Here is a 24,217-nt window from a genome sequence, read left to right as displayed (position 1 = left end):
CAAGAATGTTCGCTACTGGCGACAAAAGTAAAAGGAGACTATATGATTAACCTTTGCCCATATTCTAGGCTTTGGAAATGTAGTGTTTAGCAGTTGATAAATTAAAAGGTTCAGTCAGGTACAATAAAGATTCCGTTCGGAACCAACGACACTTCGCTTGACACTTGCAAATTCACCCTTGTATACAGGTGGGAAATAATCCACGCTTCACCCTACCACTTTCGGAATGTTCATCAAACTATCTGCCGGGTCAGTCCGATTCCGGTTGGACCCAACACTTCGGAGGACACTTGCAAATTCACTAATTGTAAGCCTTGTCAAACTATTCCGGATAGGCCCAAACACACTTCGGATGACACTTGCAAATTCACTTATTGTAAGCCGTGATTCACCATCCTCGTTTCACCCTACCAGTTTAGGAATGCTCGTCAAACTATCGGTTAAAATAACTTTCATCCGGATCACTCACTGTTTCGTAGTTAAAAGTGGCTGATTCTTCTTTCGAAGGTTCGAGAGCCCTTAGAAATTACTAATACAGGTTTCAACGTTACATCACATCTGATGCTTTAACCATTTATTAGGCTCCCAGAATAATCTGCTGATGATATCCAGTTTTATTTCCTCTACTCTGATATCCCTGGGGAACTACTCTGAACGACGGAACTCATGAAGAGATTACGCCTCATTTATGGTATTTGATCAGCAGGTGTGGGTATAACGGCGGTAGCTGTAACGATGTCTCAGAATTTATTATCAATCACCTGAACTTTGGACGAGATAGAGGTTCTTTGAAGCAACAGTTGAACCTTCTGTATTCTTGTCACCTGACATTTCTATTCTATAAAAATTCAGAGGTAATAAAATTAGGCGGTTTGTTAATTGAATCGCAGTTTGATCCGGACTGCCAGTAAAGGTCATATACAAAACCTGAAGGCCCGATGGACATATGTGACGATATGGGTTTCTTTACCTTAGTTGTGGTCGACATATCGATCCTCTGTCTGTTAACTAGGTCAGAATACCATAATTCATGCTTGTTTTTTAGTTGTGTATTCATCGCAACATCTTAGGGAATCGGTCATTTGTTGTTGTAGATTTCGTTGAGTGCCTTTCCGACATATACTAAGCCTTGGTGAGTGTATAATATTTACGCTGAATACAATTAGAAACATTTATAAAACTTTTATCGTGGGCATTCCACTCCACCTCTCATAAGCTTTGCAAAAGTTTTTACGGAGTATTTGTGTTCGAAGATTTTTATTGAGTTCAAAAATTGATTTTTTTTAAACCAAAATAGAGTTAACGAAATAAAATTTCTATGAAAAATTATTTTTTTATATTAAGAACAAAAAAATATTATTACAATATTTATATGTATATAAATCAATATATACAATAAATTAAATACAGTCTTTTTTGCGGCAAATCGTTCGACAAAAAACAAAAATACTTGTTACAAAATATGTCTTTTTCATTTATAAGGATTTTTTGCAAAATCTTTTAACAAAAGGGAATTTTTTTATTCACTACATGCTACTCTATGAAGTAAACCACAATAATAATATTTTTGCTTTGTGTGTATGTGTTAATTTAGATATTTGGTATTTAAAATTTTAAAATAACGTAAAATATATTCACCCAAATGTTCGCTTATATAAAATGTCCAATCCAAGGTTTGTGTTCGTTTATAGTTAGATGTACTATTCATGATGATATCGTTCGGTTCATGCGTTGCATTATGTTGTAATAAATCGGAAAATAGAGAATCGGATGTTATCTTTATCGATGAGGTGTGAAGGAAATTCATAATACGTTCATTGGTAAAATCGGCATCCTGGTGAAAAAATAAAAATTTAATGAACGATAAGGAACTAATTTGGTATGTAGGAAAATCTTACCTCTTCAATATCTTCCCTTTCTCGTGTTAGGCGCACATAATATTTGGTTTTATCATTGGCATCTGCAGTAACCTGCACCTTGTCCAAAGGTAAAGCAAATAATAATCTACTTGTCTCCGCCTCAATAATGGCAAAAATCCTTGATGTTAGAAAAACATAACCCCTTTTCATATGCTCCTCCACGGCCAGTGTCACCTCATGATAGAATAAAATCTGATCACAAGACATTTCAATGGGTAGAATTTTCCATGTACGATAACCGGATGGTTCCAATGACAAATTCCGTGAAGTGGAGGGTGATCTCTGCTTGGGCATTGCATTAAAGCCCACAGTTTGCAGCATACCTTGACCAGCCAAGGCAAGAAGTTCTGCAGCACCACTAATGGGTTTTGTAAAAGCACCCACCAAACCTTTACTTAGGCCAGTAAATACTTCCACAGTTGAACGAGCCTCCAAGGTGTGATGTGCCAAACCTCCAACAGCTCCCAGCATGCTTATACCCAATCCGGTCATGCCCTGTGATAGACCTTCAGTAAAACCTTGAGGTCGAGAACGTCGCAAAGCCTCAGTGCGTTCTATGTGCTCCTCATCCAATGTCAAACGATCCAAATTACGTGCCACCGAGGCCGCCAATTTTGTAACAGAGTTAACGGTACCAGCCGTAACATTTCTCAGCAACGATGCCGAGCCCTGGGTTATACCTACAATAAAACCCCAAGGACCACGGAAGAGACCTCTTACCGGTAAGGACACAAAATCTTTTAATCCTGTGGTAACAGATCTTGCCAAGCCACTAGGACTGCCTAGAATTTCCAAAGAACCCACAACCCAGCCAGCACCAAAAATAGCACCCGACAAATAATGCATACCCAGAGATTGTCCAAATTTCATGGGCATTGTCAACAAATGGCTGCGTTCATATAATGAAAATGATAGGGGTGAGTGATCCAGCGCGATATACAAACGTACCGAGGTATGAACGGACAATAAAACACTCATAGGTTCAATACAGAATTGACGCAACTGCAGGGGCTCTGCGGTATATAATGCCGCCGATGCCACATCATTTGGTACACACATTTGATTTCCCACCAATTCAATACGTTCAATTTTCGGCTTGGGACGATAGGCACAATTCGAGGGCTCACATTCCACCAGGGCATCCAAGAAATCTGTAATATATGCATCCTCTATATAGGCTCGTATCGGATTGAAATGACACTTCAGCGAACATATTTTAAATTCATCTTCATAGAGTTTTAATTTCAATTTTATCATTGGAGATTTTTCCAGCAAATATTTATAATAACTTCCAAGATAATAGGGTTCGGGTAACATATCATTACGTTGATACAAATCTTGGGCACATAGAATAACCGGGAAATCATATTTACCCGTTGAAAATAATTGATTATCAATTTGCAGATTTGGTATGGCCATACTCAATAGACGTTCATCTTCGGAATCGTCATAGGCCATAACAAAATCATCTGCATATAGACTAACAACCTCTTGTTTCATATATTGACGTTGTGGACTATCGGTGTGTAGGCTGAGGACGATCTCCTTAATGAATAGTCGAACTTTGGTATTGGGACGTGATTCACATTCGTTGCGGAAATGATGACATACATCGGGTTTGGAAAATTGTGGTGTTTCTGTATAGAGTTTGGTTATCGTTGAGTCGCTTGGAGGTTTGGGGTCTAGATTTCCCTGTTCATCTGTTGTTTTAGGTTCTGTCGTTGAGAGTCTCAACCTTAAATCTTTCACGGAAAATTCCATTTGCTGAAAAAATAAAGGGCGGCTCTCGGAGATGGAGTTTTTTGATGAAGTTTTAACGTCCATTTAACTATCCAAACATATGAGATCCTAGTCTCCTGCCCTAAAGGATGACTACCTAAAGCGGAAGTGTAATTCGAGCTAAGCTTCATCAATACTTGGACGCCACGATAAGTATTTGATTTATTTATCAAGTTCTTGTCGTGGTTAGGAGGCTAGGCTAAGGCCAACCTCAATGCCTGCTTTGGCATCCTCAGTCTCTATTTCAGTGCTAGGTAGAACTCAAAATATGGACTCGGACTCTTCTTTAAAAATCTAAAAGCCTATGTTCAGGCATGTCGCAATGGGCGCCAAGTGCAGATGGGGATGACTTTGCGTCGGTCTTGGACGAAATACATGACAATTTGAACCGACAAAATGAATCCCACCTTTTTGGCTCATCGAGATATACGACAGCTTACGTCTGCGCCAGGAGAGCATACCAGCCTACACATCGGATAACAGCCCAATGACAGACGAAAAGGAGGATGCTGATGTTACCGTCATCCGTACTGTACCTTCTAGTCGGCAAAGGACGTCAAATATGTCCGTTGTTGATGTAGGTTCCTCCAAAACCGAAACTCTTGGAAATTCGTCGGCTTCAGTTGACAAGCCATTATTTTTGAGGTATACGGCCACAGAGGGGAATGAAGTCATAAGTGTGTATTCAAAAGTCATGTTGGAACTCTCGCTGTCGGTTCCAGCACCCAATAGCGTCAAAACCAAGAAACTAATGGATAAGAAGGAGTATCGGAGAGCAATTTACCACTGCCAACGATACGTAGATAAGGGCACCAACATGGTCAGCGAAATAGAATTCACCTGGATCAATAAGCAACTAAAGATCGTTAAGAAGTACGAAAGGGACTATGCCTGCAAGGCCTCTAGAAAATTCCGATCGACTGAATTTATATATCAAATACAGTGGCTACCTCATTTTCTCCAAATCAGCAACAGTCGGAAATACGTCAACAAGCTTAGACTTCTGAGACGGTCGTCAATAAAGACTCCCTTCAGCTCGTCTAGAAAGACTCCCTTCAGCTCGTCTAGAAAGACTCCCTTCAGCTCGTCTAGAAAGACTCCCTTCAGCTCGTATAGAAAGACTCCCTTCAGCTCGTCTTGAAAGACTCCCTTCAGCTCATCTATTGAGATTTCTTCTGCTCTTTTATAGACTTTGTCTTCAGCATTTCTATAGACTTCCTCTTCAGCTCGACTTCAAATGGTCGTCAATAAAGACTCCCTTCAGCTCGTCTATAAAGACCCCATTCAGCTCGTCTATAAAGACTCCATTCAGCTCGTCTATAAAGACTCCATTCAGCTCGTCTATAAAGACACCCTTCAGCTCGTCCATTATAAAAACTCCCTTCAGCTCGTCTATAAAGACTCCCTTCAACTCGTCTATAAAGACTCCCTTCAGCTCGTCTATAAAGACTCCCTTCAGGTCGTCTATTGAGACTGCTTCAGCTCTTTTATAGACTTTGTCTTCAGCATTTCTATAGACTTCCTCTTCAGCTGGACTTTTAATATTCCCTTCAGTTCTTTTATAAAGACCTCTCATCAGCTCGTCTATAAAGAAAATCTTCAGCTCATCCATAAAGACTACCTTCAGTTCGTCTGCCTTTAAATAGTCTATATAGATTCTTTTTAGTTCGCCTATAAAGACCCATATCAACACGTCAATAAAGACCACATTCGACTCTCCTGTAAAGTTTTCCATTATCTCGTCTATAAAGACTGCCTTCATAGCGGAACTCTCTATTTTCCTTTTGGCCATCCAGAAGCAATTTTCCCTAAATTTTATATTCTTTCATGTTGCAGTTTTCCTCACCTGGGATATGTAGTAGATATTTAATCGTATAACACGATGTTTATCACAGATTATAACTTTAACATCACCATGGCCGGGGATGTGTAGGAATTTTTTCCATGTCTTATCCAAACGTATGGGCTTGGACCATTTAATGGTCTTTTTGGTAGAGGTATCTGCAAAGAAAAGAAAATGATTAAAACTCATAATTCACCACACAACAAATGCTTAAAACTCACCATCATACAAAGCCAATGTGATATTGCACAATGTTGAATCGACTTCGGGGAATCGAGTATACCATTCGGGAGGGGTATAATAACATTTACTTTGTTTGGGTATCATATGATACCATTCCAAATGTTTGCCATCATATTCTGGGGTGGTTGAAGAAACTTTACTATTTTCCGAGGCATTAGTTTGGGCCACAATAAATGCACAATCCGTCTGATTGTTAACCAAAACGGCAGGTGAAAGATCTTCGGTGATGCATAAATAATATAGACCATCATGTTCTATTAACGATACCACCAAGGCGTAGGATTCATTTCCACGTTGTACACTAATGCATTTACGATTGAATGGTAAGGCGAGGGGTATTGGTATTGATACCTCCGAATCTTCCAGCATTTTAATTATTACAAAATATACGAAGGCGGTATCCACCGATCGTTGTGCACTCTCATAGTTAATGTCATAAAATGTGGTCAATGATAAGCCAATACTGCTGTTCCATTTCGAAGTGGAATTGATTTCTGTATTTGGTGTCTTTTCATTTAATCTTTGAATGTTGGATCGCGTGACATTTTCCTTATGATCCATGGCAAATGGTAATAGATAAAGTGGTAGTTTGGTATAATTTACAATACCAAATTTCGAAGTTAATTTTAAAATTCTGCAATTTTTTTCAGTGAGTAATTTTACGGCAAATTTAAACACTTCCTTGCCTCGTAGGATAACAATATCGGTAATATCTCCTTCGGTTAGAACATAATATCGTTTACATTGATTCGACAAGGCATTTTCGAAAAATATTGGCAATGAGTAATTCCAATTATCAACACTATTTTGTATGCCAATAACAAAACCTTGTGAAATATTAAATAACATTTCCAAGTTATTGGCGGCAATTGAAATGTGTTTTCCATCCCCATGTTGTTGCAGGTGTTGTTGAGGCGTTGCCGGTGGGGCAAATGCCTTCAGTTGTATATTCACACCCGTACCATTAATAAACATTCCCCATGGTGCAATTTCCAAATTTAAAGTACACGAAAATTCCCGGCTAACTTGAGTATTGTAAATGACATCACTTTCTCCATTGCCTAGGGAGTTACGTTTAACCTTTAACTCTTCTTCATCGGCTGCCAGAGGCCAATTCTTTGTGGCTGGTTTAGCCAAAACATTCAAGGCATTCTCTATGGTCCATTTTTGTTCATCATACCAAAAGAATTTTTGCCAATCTAATGATCTTAAACGCAAAGTGTAATTGTCCTGCGAGGATGTTGCCAATGGAAAATCATATTTGAAATTCAAAGGATGTTCTGTTAGGTGCGTGGCTGATGCATCCAATATATATTGCCCTCCCTGACCCATCACGCTAAATTCTTGTTCAGTATTTTGTTCTTTTGCCTGTATGGCACAATTTAGCCGCGATGTTATTTCAAATATTGGCCATATGGTAATGAGAATTTTTTGTGGTTGCATTGAATCGTTATTTGCTGTGGTTGTAGTTATATCTTCGCGCAGTATCCGAACCCAAAAGCTAATGAATTCATTGTTGTTGACAGGAACTGGAAAGGAAGAAATAGATTAATCAACATGTCGATCATGAAAATAATTCAAATAAAGTTATAATATGTGATATTGAAAAAGATAATATTAAAAATTATGAAATTATTTTCTCTAAGGACTCCATGCAGATCGTCTATAAAGACTCCCTGCAGATCGTCTATAAAGACTCCCTGCAGATCGTCTGTAAATACTCCCTGCAGATCGTCTATAAAGACTCCCTGCAGATCGTCTATAAAGACTCCCTGCAGATCGTCTATAAAGATTCCCTTCAGCTCGTCTATAAAGACTCCCTTCAGCTCGTCTATAAAGACTCCCTTCAACTCTTCTATAAAGACTCCCTTCATCGCGTCTATAAAGACTCCCTTCATCGCGTCTATAAAGACTCCCTTCATCGCGTCTATAAAGACCCCCTTCAGCTCGTCCTCAATTTAAATATGTAAATTGATTCTTGTTGTGTCTATCACGGCAAAAGACCATTGCGGTGAATGTTGGTACCGATTGAAGCAATGGATGATTCATCAGTGAAATGACCCACCAAATGTCTAAATGCCAAAGAATTATCAATCATAATTTTTTCTATATTTAAAAAATAATTCTCTATCTGTACCTCAATTCAACAGTTCTGGGAGAATGTGAAATAATGTTCTCCAAAATTGCCTACAGTTACTCACCTTTAACCAGCCATGGTAGTTTTTTGTTCATTTTCAAGGGTATATCACCCGTGCGAGCTCGTACTTTATTATCTGCCAATCTCAGCCTGTAATTAAAAAAAATATTTGTAAATTAATTTTTAAAATAACAAAAATAAATACAAATGCACACCAACTTACCTCATCGATATATTCGAATTGCGATTGACATTATAATAAAACGAATTACGACCATTTCGTTCAATAAAATATTCCAATGGTTTATTCGCCTCATCATACAATTTTCCCTCTTGGCGAAATTCTAAACGTAAATTATGTTCAACCATTGATATCAGCTCAATTTGCCCTTGTATTAAAACACATATTTGGGAACCAGATAACTTTTTCGATTTCACAATAATACATTTGCTGCCAATGCAAAATGTTTGTGACATTGTTTCGCTCTCAAATTTAAATGGAATATGTATCGATTCGGATGTATCCACTGTGTTCGTTTCTTCATCAGATATATAAAGAGTCAAATCTTGACTATTACAATCACTACGAAATGAATACATGCAGCATTCTTTGGGACTTAGCGGGATGCGTTCATGTGTACCCGATTGGCCAAAAGCCATGGCCGTCATGGTACGGTTTACCACAATACATTTTGGTATCAACACATGACGTATGCGTCTTTCATTCGCATCTAAACACTCTTCCCAATGCAATTTCGATGAGAGTAGGGTGTGCAGTACCGAGGGTCCCAAATTAAAACGCAAACGATCAAACACAAAATTGGCATTCACCACATTTTTCTTTTGATCCATTTCCAAATAGGTTTGCACTGTTGTCTCCTCCAACAGGGGTAACATATTCAGAAATCCATAATCCAAATATTTTATATGGGCTGTCAACATCAAATTGGCATTATATTTCATACGACTATAGACGACACCATGCATTTTAATATTTTGTAAAGTGAATATTAAAAATGCCTGTGGTATTTTGACATTATTCGCCAAATGATAATTCCTTAACATTGGCGGCAGCTCATCGTTATCGTTGGGTTTATTCAACAAATTCACACACACCGTATTGAAACTAAGCAGGGTTTGTATTTTTGGCACCGATTTCGATTGGAATGTTGTATCGACACGCATACAGGCAACTAATACTTTTGGATGTAACATAAAATCGGAATCCTTACGACCTTTACCCAGCACTTCTTCAATATTCATATGTGATATTGATTGTAGTTCTTCATCTTCTTCGCTTGTATCGAAACATTCCCCATCTACAGAGACGAGAGATTGTAAAATAACAACACGCCAAATGGTAGCACAAATTTCACGTTCTGGTAATTTAATATCTTTGGAGTTGGTTTCCGACAGCCAAAAATCACAAAAATGTAAAAATTGTTCATGCACCTCACTGAAGTATTCCATGCGACAGCGTATGTGTATGGGATTGGAAACCTGTAGAAAATAGAAAAGATAAGAAGTACAGTAGAGTGGAGCATATGATTATTTTTAAATGGGAAATATTAATTATACGCTCTCAAGCACTCTTGGTACATTGGGCGAAGTGTGTACTTTTTAAAGAAAGACGTCGTTTATAAACCCCAACTTTAGCTCGTTTATAAAGACTGCCTTTAGCTCTCCTATAAATACCGATTCCATCGTCTTTAAAGTGTGGTTTCAGCTCGTATATAAGGACAGACTTCACCTCGTTTATAAAGAATGGCCTCAGCTCGTTTATAAAGACCGATTTCATCGCCTATAAAGACTGGATTCAGCTCATCGCCTATAATTTTTTTCACAGTAAATTTATGTTTGCAATGGATTTTTTCTGTGTACGTTGCTGTCAGCTTGTGTATAAAGATTGGCTTCAACACGTCTATAAAGCCAAGGTTCATCTCTCTTATAAAGACAGGTTTCAGCTCCCCTATAAAAACTGACTTCAGCTAGTCTATAAAGACCGGCTTCAGCTCGTCTATCAAGACTGACTTCAGCTCCCCTATAAAAACTGACTTCAGCTTGTCTATAAAGACCGGCTTCAGCTGGCCTATAAAGACTGTTACAACTCGTTTATAAAGACAGGTTTCAGCAGGTCTAAAGATGTTCTAAAAAGACTGACTTCAGCTCGTCTGTAAATACTGGCTCCAGCGCGTTATACAGACTGGCTTCAGCAGGCCTATAAAGGCGGGATTCATATCGTCTATAATAACTGTCTTTAGCTCGTCTATAAAGACTGGCTTCAGCTCTCCTATAAAGACTGCCTTCAGCTCGTTTCTAAAGTCTGGTTTCAGCTCGTCTATAAAAACTGACTTCAGCTCTCCTATAAAGACTTCCTCAACAAGTTTTTTCAGATTTTGTTGTCAGGATAAAGTGGCCTATATACTCATTTCTTTGATAATGTTATGATTATCTATAACTTACCGCCATTGGCACCGGATATATGTGTATTTTACACATTTTTCTGGGCTGGGGATAACGCCAACAAATAATACCATAATCCTTTTTGATAATTTGCACCTGATATGGCAATGGCAAAACCGCATCAGACATCAGTTCCACAAATTGAAAAGCTCCAGCTCTGCAACAAAAAAATCCAAAATATTATTTTCAAAAGCAACAAAAATAAATAAAAATGTTTTACAAACCTCAAATCATCTTGATAGAACTCCTCACGTTTCAAACTCTTATTACTCTTCACAAATGAATTTACTTTGGGATATTTCAGTTGACGTAATATTTGACGATTTACATGATAACCAAAATCATCATGTAAATTCAAAGCTTGAAATTGTTGTAATTGTTTTTGAGCATACCCAGCAATAGATGATAAATCATTTAAGGCTTGTTGCATTTGTTGCAATATTGAAACACCCAACTCGATTTGTATAACATTAAATTTACAGATGACATTAACGAGTGGCAAACGATTCCAGGGTTCACTAACAAAATCAATGGAACCCTTTAGCGACATGGGGTGAAGAAATATTTTACGATTTGTGCGTAAATATACAGCGGCCAATGAATATTTTATTGAACACTTTTCGGGACGCGTTAAATATTTTAGATTTATTTTCAGCTCATTGAGATTTAAATTGGTTTCATAGTCAAGGTGATTGGTTAGCTTCAGGGCAATGTTGTTGCATTTTATATTTAAACGATCGGCATTTAAGGTATTGGCTTTCATGAGCATAATTTTCGATAGACGATGTATGGGTTGTTGCTGGCAAGTGGTTGTCTGTGGCGTTTGTTGTGAATGTATGCTGTTATAGATTATCATAAGATTTTTACACATTTCCTCTATATACGATTGGCTTAGGGTGAGAACCAATGGTTTCGATAAATCAATATCGATTTCAAGCATTTTTAATTTTGTCTGACTTGCTTTGTAGGTCAGCAATGCCGGTGGTATACCCGTTGAACTTAATTCTCCTGGTTTGGTGTCAATGATGGCTTCACAAAATTGTTCCACTGGTGATGTGGGACTCGTAAAACTTGTTTGTGGCCGCCAATTGCAATTTTGAATTTGTGGTAAAAATAATTTTACATTGAAAACTGAAAAATTCACCACCGAATCGTAAATATTTTGCGTAATCATAAAACTGGGTTGCGATATAGTCATAGACATAAGGGGTTTGCCTATACCCTCATTATTTTCCACTGCCAAATTATCTTCGTGGGAGGATGTAGTCGAATCATAGATTTTAAATGTAAACACCCCAGCCAATAATGATATCGATTTGGGTAGATTTCTTTTGTTGCTAATTATTGAATGTGATGCTATTATGTTTGGATAGATTTGTGAAAATTTATCCAATGGAATGTTGGTTGCTACTGAAGGTTTGGAAGTAATGGATTGTACACCCGAATCGGTTTTCAGTTGAGGCTCACCATCTTCATCAATCGATTCAAATTGTGATGCCGAACCCAAACGGGTAAAACGACGAATTTCTGCTGTATTGGTTGAATTTTTTTGTTTCTCCGTTTTCATGTGGCGTAGATTTGTTTGGAAAGGTCCAACGTGATCCAGGTTTTGCATTGTTTCCAATTGATATTTACTATACGGTGATAATCGTTTGCTGGTGGAATTCAATTTTCGTTTAGTCATATTGTTTATTGTGCTAGAAAAGAAAAAATATTATTTAATAAATCCACGCCCAAAGCTCTTCAAAGCCATGAGAAAATATTCTTTATAAAATGCAGGCATAAAGCTCTTCAAAGCCCTCAGAAAATATTCTTTATAAAACGCAGGCATAAAGCTCTTCAAAGCCCTCAGAAAATATTCTTTATAAAACGCAGGAAAAATTACAGATTTTTATTTGCATTCTTAGATACGATCAATGATTTTTTTGAATAATGCCTTGTTATTTCGATTTATCCATATGTTTTACTAATTGGGCGGTTGTTTTTTTTTAATTATATATATGGGCAATATTGCCAATTTTTTAACATAGCTGAAGCGGAGGTTCACCCCTTTATAACGTGGGAACTAATTAAGTATATGAAAAAAGTGAACAGTTTTGGGTTAATTGATCTGTCGTTGCAAACTGTTCATGATATTGACCTCCAAACTTTATTTTGGTGGAAGCTGTGTCTACTTTAATGTAAAAAAATGTGTAAAAACAGATTGAGGCGAACCAATTTTTTTATGTTCTCTATCGATTTGTGACTAAGCCACTCATTGCACGGTCTTCGTGTCAAAAGAAAACTAGAAGTCAACAAAATGGGGACTACGCCCCTTATGTATCATTTTTAAAAATGTTAACTGCATCTACCTTTAAATGATGCTGACATTTTGAAGCTCGATTTTGAGTGTTTTTTTAATTTTACTTCTAGCTTTAATACGCAAACAGGAATTTATAAAAATCGATTATAAGATTATTGTAGTCGCGAATCTGCGTAATTTGATATGTATTTTGTGTATGTAGTATGCACAGCTTCAGAGTAATACTCATCCGAAGGTGCGAATTTTGTGCGATCAAATTTCTAAAAAACCTATTTTTCGGGCCAAATTTTTAGATCTGTCAACTGAATGATATGGGTACCCGCGATCAATAAGGTTTTTTACGTTTCGGATGATATAAAATCTTCTTCGTGAAAATCCATCTACTAGAACGGCGGGAATTGGCCTTCCAAAAACACGAAATTTGACAAAAAATGTTTTTGAAAATATCGCGGATTTATTCGCGTTTTCTATGGATCATTTCCGCTTCAATAAATGACATCATACAGATTTTGATCTTGTTCGAAAAGAGAACTTTAAAAACTTCAGCCGAAAGAGCGATGTACCCAATTTATCTCAAAACTAGTGTGAGCCGGCACATCCATAATTCTTAATGGACCAGATTGAAATCGGTATAGATCGATGTATTTTTTTAGGGTGCACACCGAAATCGGATGCGCGTTAATGGCATATGGAGTTTTCGGAAATTATTCGCGTTTTACGATTTTTTGGGTACTTCAATGTAACGTGCGGCACATCTTAGCCGTCAAATGAAATTTCGCAAAATATATATGGATTGGAAGATAAACTTCAGTAATTCCTGGAAACCGCATGCGCATCAAATGATTTTGAGAATTACGCGAATAAAACGCAATTTATCTCAAAAATAGTGTGAGCTGGCACATCCATGGTTCTTAATGGACCACATTGAAATCGGTATAGATGGATGTATTTTTTTAGGGTGCATACCGAAATCGGTTGCGCGTTAATGGCATATGGAGTTTTCGGAAATTATTCGCGTTTTACGATTTTTTGGGTACTTCAATGTAACGTGCGGCACATCTTAGCCGTCAAATGAAACTTCGCAAAATATATATGGATTGGAAGATAAACCTCAGTACTTCCTGGAAACCGCATGCGCATCAAATGATTTTGAGAATTACGCGATTTACACGCAATTTAAAATGTATATTTCATAATATTATTTTATTTTAAGATTTATTCCTATTTATAGAATTCTAAGATTTACCGGAAGGGTCTTGGTATAATCCGCAAGGGGTATATTTATACACAAAGAGTGATTATTATTATATATGTCAATTTTTCGGCGAAATTCGGGTAAAATAGCAGAATAACCCCAACATTTTTTTCTGAAATTTCTTGTATACAATTAAAAAAATTAATATGATGACATTATTTTTTCGAACCAAAAACAAATATTTTTCCTCAATATCTTGTTTTGTTGTCGCTTTGATTTAGAAACCGCTACACGGACTCGTGTGATTTTGATATCATTTGATTCACCATCGTGTTTAGATTATGTAGATATTTTTAAATTAATTTTAGGTGTGTGTATGTCATTAATATAATGAAAATATTGATGTAATCTGCTATATTTTTTTATTTTTCTCATATTTCGCGAATATGTGCAACTTTATCGCGATTATTATAATATATTCATATTCTTATTTTACGGAGGAAGATATATATCAACGTTTTTGGTCAATATAATAAACGGCGTAATTTTAAGATTTTTTTCTTATGCCCAAAATTAAAACCTCGATAACTTTTGCGCGCATCAACCAAAAATTTGATCGCGAACGGTTTCGGAGTCAGAACATTTTTCTCTATATGTGTACCAAAAATCATAGATGTGCCACAAAAACAAAAAAGCTGATTTTGAAAATGGAATATTAAAAAATTGGCAATATTGCCCATATATATATACATATATATATTTCTTAAATTTTTTGTTGGTTGGGGAACCGGTTATAGTTATCTTAGTTTGATAATTATAAATTTTTGATTTTTTTATTATATATGAATTATGTTAAGTTTTAGGCAGTTTATTGTTTATGTAATACATTTGTATGGCCTCATGAGGCTCTGGTGTTACATTATGAATTAAATAAATAAATAAAGCTCTTCAAAGCCCTCAGAAAATATTCTTTATAAAACGCAGGCATAAAGCTCTTCAAAGCCCTCAGAAAATATTTTTTATAAAATCCAAGCCTAAAGCTCTTCAAAGCCCTCAGAAAATATTTTTTTTTTAATCCAAGCCTAAAGCTCTTCAAAGCCCTCAGAAAATGTTCTTTATAAAATTCACGCCTAAAGCTTTTCTGAACTCTGAGAAAATATTCTTTATAAAATCCAGGCCTAAAGCTCTTCAAAGCCCTCAGAAAATATTCTTTATAAAATTCACGCCTAAAGCTTTTCTGAACTCTGAGAAAATATTCTTTATAAAATTCACGCCTAAAGCTTTTCTGAACTCTGAGAAAATATTCTTTATAAAATCCACGTCTAAAGCTCTTCAAAGGCCTCAGAAAATATTCTTTATAAAAATCCACGCCTAAAGCTTTTCTAAGCTCTCAGAAAATATTGTTTATAAAAGCATTTTTTCGTCTTACGAACCCAACTTACTCTGATATTTGTTGCAATTTCCGCCAATGACCCGCGAACATTTTCAATTGATCTGTAGTAATATTCGTCAATAAATCCGATGAGCAATTAAACTCCAAAGCCTCTCCACAAATGAGAATATTATTATACACTATATTCGGAGCGTAGATGACAATCAAAGTGAAATTTTTGAAAATCTCTGCCAAACGTAATGATTGTTTTCGCTCTGGATTATTCCATTCGACAGCTGGATTTGTATGGAAATTATGATCTTTATTACGCATATGTGTTAAAATTTCATGCCAATTGCCGGAGGCGGCCGAAAACTTTCTCAGCGTCAACTCATATTGACGATCCTCCACCATTGAACCGGGTATACTTAAAATACCCATTGTCGCTGCTTTACCATAAACATCGGGACGTTGGGGTTTACGTTGAAGTGGATTTTGTAAGTTCGGTGTTATATTGATGCTATCAATTTTACATATTAACACTGAACATTGTTGTTGTTGTGCTATTCCATTGGCCAAGGGGAAATAACATGTTATGCCTTTACTTTCAAAATGTACCAATGGCAAATCGGCAGCTTTTACAATCGATTCTTCTTTTATCTTTTTAACCTCATGCAGATTTTCTCCTTCTTTGTCAGTGGCACTCTCCTCCTCCCACATTAGAGCACACAATGGCTGCAAAAATTCTAGTATTCCATCAAAATCCATAATAATTTCCATAGCCTGCATTATAACAACAATTTCACTTATAAAACGATCCATTTCACCTTTACGTTTAACACCAATACGCTTGTAAAAATCTCTCAAGCATACTTTTGTAAGGACAATATTTAAAAATGGCAAATCTGTGGTTTCGGCAATCATTCGGATACGTATACGCTCCTGGGCCAACCATTCGTTTGCGGATTTTTGCTGATAATAATTTAAATTGAAATTGCCAATTTTATTTGTATATTTTGTAAAATCCTGCCCCTGATCAAGGGTGCAGAGGAAATCTTCAAGTTCCAATATGATTTTACTTCGCTGTGGCTGTTCGGGTGCATTGACAACTTCTGCTATGACCTTTGTCACAGTCCATTGGCAGAAAAGGGAGAGTTTATTCAGCAGGGATTTATCTGAAATGAGATGAAAAAAAAAATAATATTAATAGATAGAAGGTTCTAAAAATATGTTTAAAATATCCTCGCCTAAGGCACTAAGAGTCCCTTTAAAAATATATTTAAAATATCCTCGCCTAAGGCACTAAGAGTCCCTTTAAAAATATATTTAAAATATCCTCGCCTAAGGCACTAAGAGTCCCTTTAAAAATATATTTAAAAAATCCACGCCTACGGCTCTAAGAGTCCCTTTGAAAATATATTTAAAATATCCTCGCCTAAGGCTCTAAGAGTCCCTTTGAAAATATATTTAAAAAATCCACGCCTAAGGATCGAAGAGTCCCTTTGAAAATATATTTAAAAAATCCACGCCTAAGGCTTTAAGAGTCCCTTTGAAAATATATTTAAAATATCCACGCCTAAGACTCTAAGAGTCCCTTTGAAAATTTATTAAAAAGATCCACGCCAAAGGCTCTAAAAGTCTGTAGGAAAATATATTTAAAAAATCCACGCCTAAGGATCTAAGAGTCCCTTTGAAAATATATTTAACAAATCCACGCCTAAGACTCTAAGAGTCCCTTTGAAACTTTATTTAAAAGATCCACGCCAAAGGCTCAAAAAGTCTCTGAGAAAATATATTTAACAAATCCACGCCTAAGACTCTAAGAGTCCCTTTGAAAATTTATTTAAAAGATCCACGCCAAAGGCTCAAAAAGTCTCTGAGAAAATATATTTAAAAAATCCACGCCTAAGACTCTAAAAGTCTCTGAGGAAATATATTTAAAAAATGCACGCCTAAGACTCTAAAAGTCTCTGAGGAAATATATTTCAAAAATCCACGCCTAAGGCTCTAAAAGTCTCTGAGAAAATATATTTTAAAAATTCACGCCTAAGGCTCTAAAAGTCTCTGAGAAAAAATATATTTAAAAATCCACGGCGAAGGCTCTAAAATTCTCTGAGAAAATATGTTTAAAAGTCCACGACTTCAAATACTCACATTCACTAGTTGGCTTCGCTGATATATCCGAATTCGAATCGAGATCCATGAACTCCTTAATATGATGATGATCTTCGGTAAGGGTTAGAATTTTCACTGGTTGTTTATTGCAGTTGCCAGCTGATATATCCCTCTTGCCAACCACTATCAGCGAGGACATTTCCATAATTTTCATAAAATGTTGAAAATGTCCTTGCAGCGTCTTGATGTTATTTACATACATATACACCGTCGATGAATCCAAATGTAAATTAAGGCATATTAATTCCTGGACCTTATCACCACCACAAACCCCCTCAGCATTCGCTGCGGCCTTTGGACACATTTTTGGCAATGATGGTGTGGCTGATGATGAATCTTTATAATGTTCACTGCCCGAAAAAATTTCCTTCAATGAACCCGAAGATACCGACGAGTTATCCTGTGACTTTGCAGCATGTTCCGATGTTGGATGTTTCGATTTTTGTTTACTACTTCGTGGTGATGTATGCTGTTGTTGGGTTTTAAAGGTCGGTGATGTATATTCGGAAAGATTGGTGGGTATTGGCAAATTTTGTTTACGTTTATTCATGGCCACCGTGACAGTGGTTTGCCAAGGCTGTAGCACAGCATATAGCTGATCATTTATACTGGTTGCAATAGACAAATCCAAAAATTGTATTGTCCAATTAAAGGTGGTCTTGGTATTTAATGGTGGATTAACTTTTAAACGCAAACTTGAACGTGTTATATATTCGGCAAAAGTTGATTTCAAAATGATGTGGGGCAATGTGAATCGTGTAAAATCCTGGGTATCATCTTTCGATAAATATTTGTGATTTGTTGTTATGTCCATTTGACTTTGTGCTATATCCATATAAATAATAATTGTATTGAATTTTTTAAAATAATTTTTAATTTTTTCTTCGTCTGAGGGTTTGGTTTCTGTTGTCGTTGTAGTTGCTTTGATTTCTTCCGTTAGTAGAGGTTCCGTTGTGGTATATTCTATTCGTTCATCTTTCTCGGAACTGTAATGTATTGTCTCCTCGGGATGGGAAATTTTTCGTAGAGAATTTGAATTCCTTGATGATTTTCTACCAAATACTTGTGGCATAGAGGGATTTGTTTGATAGGCCGTTGAGTGGGCTGAACTTGTGTGGTGACTGCTAGGAACTGCTGGATTTTGTACCGTTTGACTTTGAACATCGGACTCAACTGAAAAGTCTAAAGAAAGAAATAAGGGATAAATTAAAAATTAATAGGAAAATTCAGCAAGAAAATACTAAAGTCGAACCTGTAGGCCTATTCTGTAACTTTTAACAACATTCGACATTGTTTATTTTACAACAATTTCATTTGTTTGTTTTGTTGTTTTTACAAAAGCAAAAGAAAATTAAGCAATTTCGAATATTGTTAAAAGTTACAGAATAGGCCTACAGGTCGACTATATGATACTCTACTCCAATTAGGATATATACAAAAGGAGTTTCTAAGATTTTATTATTGTAGCCAGTAAGTAATACCGATTTAAATCAATAAAATGGGTTTAAAAGATGGGTAAAAAAATCTACCCCTAAGGCTCCAAATGTCCCACAGCCTAAGGCTCTAAAAGTACCTGAGAAAATATTTTTTAAAAAATCTACGCCTACGGCTCTAAAAATCCCTTAGAACATGTGTTTAACAAATCCACGTCTACGGCTCTTAAAGTCCCTCAGAAAGTGTGGTTAAAAAGGCTCTAAAAGTCCCTCAGAAAGTGTGGTTAAAAAGGCTCTAAACGTCCCTCAGAAAGGCTCTAAAATCCCTCAGAAAGTGTGGTTAAAAAAGGCTCTAAAAGTCCTTCAGAAATCCACGCCCAAGGCTCTAAAAGTCCCTCAGAAATCCACGCCTAAGGCACTAAAAGTCCCTCAGAAAAAAATGTTTAAAAATCCACACATAAGTATCTAAAAGTTCCTCAGAAAAAATGTTTCAAAAAATCCAGGCCTAAGGCACTAAAAGTCCCTCAGAAAAAAATGTTTCAAAAAATCCACGCCTAAGGCACTAAAAGTCCCTCAGAAAAAATGTTTCAAAAAATCCACGCCTAAGGCACTAAAAGTCCCTCAGAAAAATGTTTAAAAAATCCACGCCTAAGGCTCTAAAAGTCCCTTAGAAAATAGGGTTAAGAAATCCACGCCCAAGGCTCTAAAATTTCCTCAGACAATATGGATAAGAAATACACGCCCAAGGCTCTAAAAGTCCCTCAGACAATATGGTTAAGAAATCCACGCCTAAGGCTCTAAAAGTCCCTCAGACAATATGATTAAGAAATCCACGCCTCAGACAATATGGTTAAGAAATCCACGCCTAAGGCTCTAAAAGTCCCTCAGATAATATGATTAAGAAATCCAGGCTCTAAAAGTCCCTCAGACAATATGGTTAAGAAATCAAAGGCTAAGGCACTAAAAGATCCTCAGACAATCTGGTTAAGAAATCTACGCCTAAGGTACTAAAAGATCCTTAGACAATCTGGTTAAGAAATCTACGCCTAAGGATTTAAAAGAGAATATAATAAGAATTACAAAATTATGGAACTTACCCCTACAATATCGCTCATCCTCCTGACAAACCAACGAAAGAAAATCCAATAGCTGCTTGTTACAATTGAAATAAAACTTTTCCATCCATATACCAATAGCCATATTAATGGATTCTTTGGGTTCCTTCTTTGCCGATTTCTGATGACTTGTAGACACTTCTCCATTGACTCCCGGATATTGTATATGCACTTCCAACCATTTATTTTGATTATTATGCATCTTCGATGTGGTGTTAAATATATTATAACGTTGAACTTGAACCGATTTTCTTTCCATTAGGACATCTGCCGTAACCGCTGACAAATGAGCATTCCAAATATCAAATGTGTGATAGAGTCTCCGCTTCATTTGCAATTTATTAAATCCACAACTTAAGGCTATGGAATCTGCCAACTCATAAGGATGATTTAAAATTGTTGAAACCCTGATCAACAATTGAGGCTGATATGACCACAACGATTCATACAAATAGAGAGCAGCAAATAATTCCCGTTTCGAGAAATCCATACGTATCTGATCACAATGTAAATCGATTTTTTTAATAGAAACTTCATCCGTTTTCCAGTGATAGGGTTGGAGTAAACTACCATAGGACAAACATAATTTTGGTATTGTCACAAGACGTATTGCAGTGTCCTTAGATGGGGACATTAGACTCAATGTAAAATCACCAATATTCAATTCATAATTATCATAACAGGCATTGAGAAGTTCTTGAGGTTTATCCGGTAGTTGACATGTGGTGTGTACTAGTTTATCGGGATTTAAAGGTGTGGTTAAATAAAGTTCAATAAAATCAAAATTTACCAAAAGAAAAGGAAGGGAATTTTTTATTGATGATGGTAAACGACGATATATGGATCGGCTACTCTGTGCTGATGGTTCAGTTTTGGCAAATATTTCCACTTGCATATATTTCAAATCGATTTTATATTTACACAAGGGCACCCCCTGCATAAGGGCATCATAATCTTCTACCAAAGGTGGATGTAATTTGGGTGAACCATCCACAACACTATTTCTTCCACCAGCATAACTTTCCAAAGGTTCATCGTTGCCTCCCACGGCATCTTGGTGATACGTTGCTATTGTTTTTGTTTTACCTACGGCTGTTGTTGCACTTGAATCATGTATTTCGATTTTCTCTGCATTTGATGACGAATAGGCATTAATTGATGAATCGTATAAATCTATGAAATTTTTAATAATATTTTTAACCTGCATAAATGTTTCATTCAAACGAAATGTTATGCCCGACGACAGCAGACGACATTGCTTGTGTATATCATAGATTTTCTTGCCACTTATATTTGTGGTAATATTGCTGGCATCTTTGGATTCACAAGAACCGGACGCAGAACGATATGTTATAATGTCCAATGCAAATACTGGGCTACGAAAAATGAGATAATCATCAGTGATGCGTGTAACATAATCCTCATAGTTGGTAACACCCCAGCCGCGATCGGCAATCATACATTGTTCATCGAAGAGGGATTTGTCGATGAAGGAACGCATATTGGTGTACTGTAAAAGAAGAGAAATGAATTTGCTATTAATTGAATAAATGTTCCGCTGCACCGAATTTGTATACCCTATTAAGAAAGCATACAAAATTCGACTAAGACTCTAAAAGTCCCTCAGAAAAAATGTTTAAAATATCCACGCCTAAGGAATTAAAATTCTCTCAGAAAAGATGTTTTAAAAATCCACGCATAAGGATCTAAAAGTCCCTCAAAAAAATCCACGCCTATGGATCTAAAAGTCCCTCAGAAAAATGTTTAAAAGTCCATCGAAAATATGTTTAAAAATCAACATCATGGCTCTAAAAAATGTTTAAAAAAACCACGCATACGGCTCTAAAAGTTCCTCAGAAAAAATGTTTTAAAAATCTACGCCTAAGGCTCTAATAGTTCCTCAGAAAAAATGTTTAAAAAATCCACGCCTAAAACTCTAAAAGTACATCAGAAAAAATGATCTAAATGTCCCTCAAAAAATCGACGCCTAAGCATCTAAAAATCCCGGAGAAAAAATTATCTAAAAGTCCCTCAAAAAAAAAAAAAAATACACGCCTAAGGATCTAAAAAACCTTCAGAAAAAATGATCTAAAAGTCCCTCAAAAAATCCAAGCCTAAGGATCTAAAAATCCTTCAGAAAAAAATTATCTAAAAGTCCCTGAAAAAAATCTAAGCCTAAGGATCTAAAAGTCCCTCAGAAAAAATGTTTAAAAAATCCATGCCTAAGGCTCTAATATTCCCTCAGAAAATAGTCATTTACTTACCGGTGATGTCTCCAACAATGCCAACGCCTCATGATTATCTTCCGTACGATATTGACCCAACGGTTCAACATATATCGACGAAAGACCAGCCTTAGTGCTAATCCAATCAATTTCCTTTACCGCCACCCGCTCAAAATACAATCCGCCAAATGTAAAACGTACAATTGGTGTATATCGAATACGTTTTATGCCACCCATAATCGCATCATTAATAAATTCAGAATTTTTCAAAGTAAAATTCAACTCCTCTACATATATGCCGACATCTTTTGTATGGCCCGGGGCATCATCACCTCCACTATCCACTTCATCGGATTCTTCAAATGTAAAACTGGGTAATAAATTCCAGGCCCATGATAAATATGAAGAACCTGCCGCATCGGAGGAATTTTCCGCAACACCTCGTTCTTTATTAACCGAACATGGATCATCTTCGGAATCACTATCACCCGATAATGATGTTAAGAATTTAATGAGACGCATTAACATTGGTATTTGCAGAGATGAGAGGTTTAGATCAAGGGCTTGTGTGAATATACCAATGCGTGTTATACTGCTAGTGGCCAAGGTGTTGCTATTGTATTTCCTCAAAAATCGTATCTCCAAGGTACATCTGTATAATAAATTTTATTTACAAATCGATTGTTAATACCGTACTCTTTTCATCTACATACCTATATAATACCGGTTCCTGACACACATCAATTTGACCTGCAGAATTGCGCCTATCCAAACATATCGTTAAATCCGAAATATTAATTAGTTTACGCATCAACACCTTATGTGGATTCACATCAACCATGGCCGGCTGCCACAACTCATTGGCGGGACAATAACTCAAGTACTGAACATTCATCGACACCACGATGTCCTCCTCAACATATTTCAAAATGATATTCTGACACTGGATATTGATGTTATTGACAATTTTCATTGCCAGCCCCGAACTCATACTCGACGAGTCATCATCTTTCCGCTGCGCCTTTGCATTACCCTCCACCATGGCAGCGCTATGTTGTGGAGAATTGCCAGCCGATGACTTCGCACCATGTTCTACAACAGTTTTAGCCTTCAGCACAAATTCAATGGTATTGATCAATACCTTGATGGGTTCAGATGTTATTTTCGTCCATGGCACCTGTATGGCCAGCTCGTGTATATGTCCCGATAGAAATTCAAATGGTAAATTTAACTCTTGCTCCAAAACATCCAGCCGTAAATCGAGATTTTGAAATGTTACTTCGCCCTCCCACAAAGATACCTGAAAATCTTGTGGTCTAATGTTCTTAACATATTTCGCCAAATAATTGAGTATGATGGGTGTTATATAGGACTCGATTTTAAACATTTTGTTGTGAATTTGTTTGTTTTTTTCCAATAATTCGATTTTTACATGATTATTTAAAAAATTTATTTTTTTATTCTTGGCAATTTGTTGTTTTTGTAGACACGTCAAATAAAAACGACACTCAGACACAAACTGACACAAATATGATAAAAATCGGTAGAATGGAAGAATGACAATAAATTATGGGAATCAAAACAAAATAAATAAATGGGAAAAGCAAAACAAAAACGCAAATAAATGAACTGGGAAAGGAAACAGCTGAAAAACAATCTATGCTGCCATATAAAAATGTTGCCACATTTTTAAAAAGATATCCACATTTGTGGGGAAAAGAAACAGCGACTTGTCCTATCTTTATTCAGATTTTGAATTCAAATAAATATATGTATTTTATTTTTCTGCTGTTACGAGCACTTCCTCCATTATGTTAACAATATTGCACGGCTGTTTTGGGGTTATCCAAAAGTTGTACTATCCCAAGTTCAGGGTTTTGGCACAACAGCTAGTGGCTTTAAGAGTGAAATACAATCGATGATTCAGGCAAGGCATGGGAAAATAAGAAAGAACAAGAAAAACGTGAGCGTGAACAAATCGAGATGTGCAGGAGTCAGAATGAAGTCCAGAAATTT

At 36.3% G+C, this 24,217-nt stretch overlaps 1 protein-coding gene across 1 annotated transcript; it reads right to left on the bottom strand.

The window, feature by feature from the left end:
- Positions 1-1,585: 1,585 nt before the first annotated feature.
- Positions 1,586-23,588, bottom strand: LOC133322129 (intermembrane lipid transfer protein VPS13B). Its single transcript, XM_061531178.1, has 16 exons — positions 22,915-23,588; positions 22,241-22,853; positions 21,072-21,486; positions 19,959-20,957; positions 18,391-18,610; positions 17,408-18,345; positions 15,324-16,428; positions 10,609-12,081; positions 10,385-10,541; positions 8,145-9,421; positions 7,986-8,071; positions 6,448-7,313; positions 5,763-6,333; positions 5,545-5,699; positions 1,899-3,683; positions 1,586-1,834 (listed from the first exon to the last, which is right to left on the bottom strand). The coding sequence occupies exons 1-16, from the start codon at positions 23,586-23,588 to the stop codon at positions 1,586-1,588; spliced, it is 11,583 nt and encodes a 3,860-aa protein (XP_061387162.1).
- Between the last annotated feature and the right edge of the window lie 629 nt (positions 23,589-24,217).

The sequence above is a fragment of the Musca vetustissima genome, unplaced genomic scaffold (assembly GCF_032173495.1).
Source record: "Musca vetustissima isolate MV318-11 ecotype Yass unplaced genomic scaffold, APGP_CSIRO_Mvet_v1 utg76065, whole genome shotgun sequence".
Lineage (NCBI taxonomy): Eukaryota > Metazoa > Arthropoda > Insecta > Diptera > Muscidae > Musca > Musca vetustissima.
Note: the sequence above shows the minus strand (reverse complement) of the source record. Positions and strands in the feature narration are given on the sequence as shown.

What these genes read in the sequence shown, in the direction of transcription:
- LOC133322129 (XM_061531178.1), bottom strand. Translation starts at nt 23,588, where the DNA reads ATGTTTAAAATCGAGTCCTATATAACACCCATCATACTCAATTATTTG. An exon ending in GAGAAAGATGAACGAATAGA is followed by an intron (nt 18,346 to 18,390) that starts ATATACCACAAC and finishes AATCAAAGCAAC; the next exon opens with TACAACGACAACAGAAACCA. An exon ending in AAATTGCAACAAATATCAGA is followed by an intron (nt 12,082 to 15,323) that starts GTAAGTTGGGTT and finishes TTTCTTTTCTAG; the next exon opens with CACAATAAACAATATGACTA.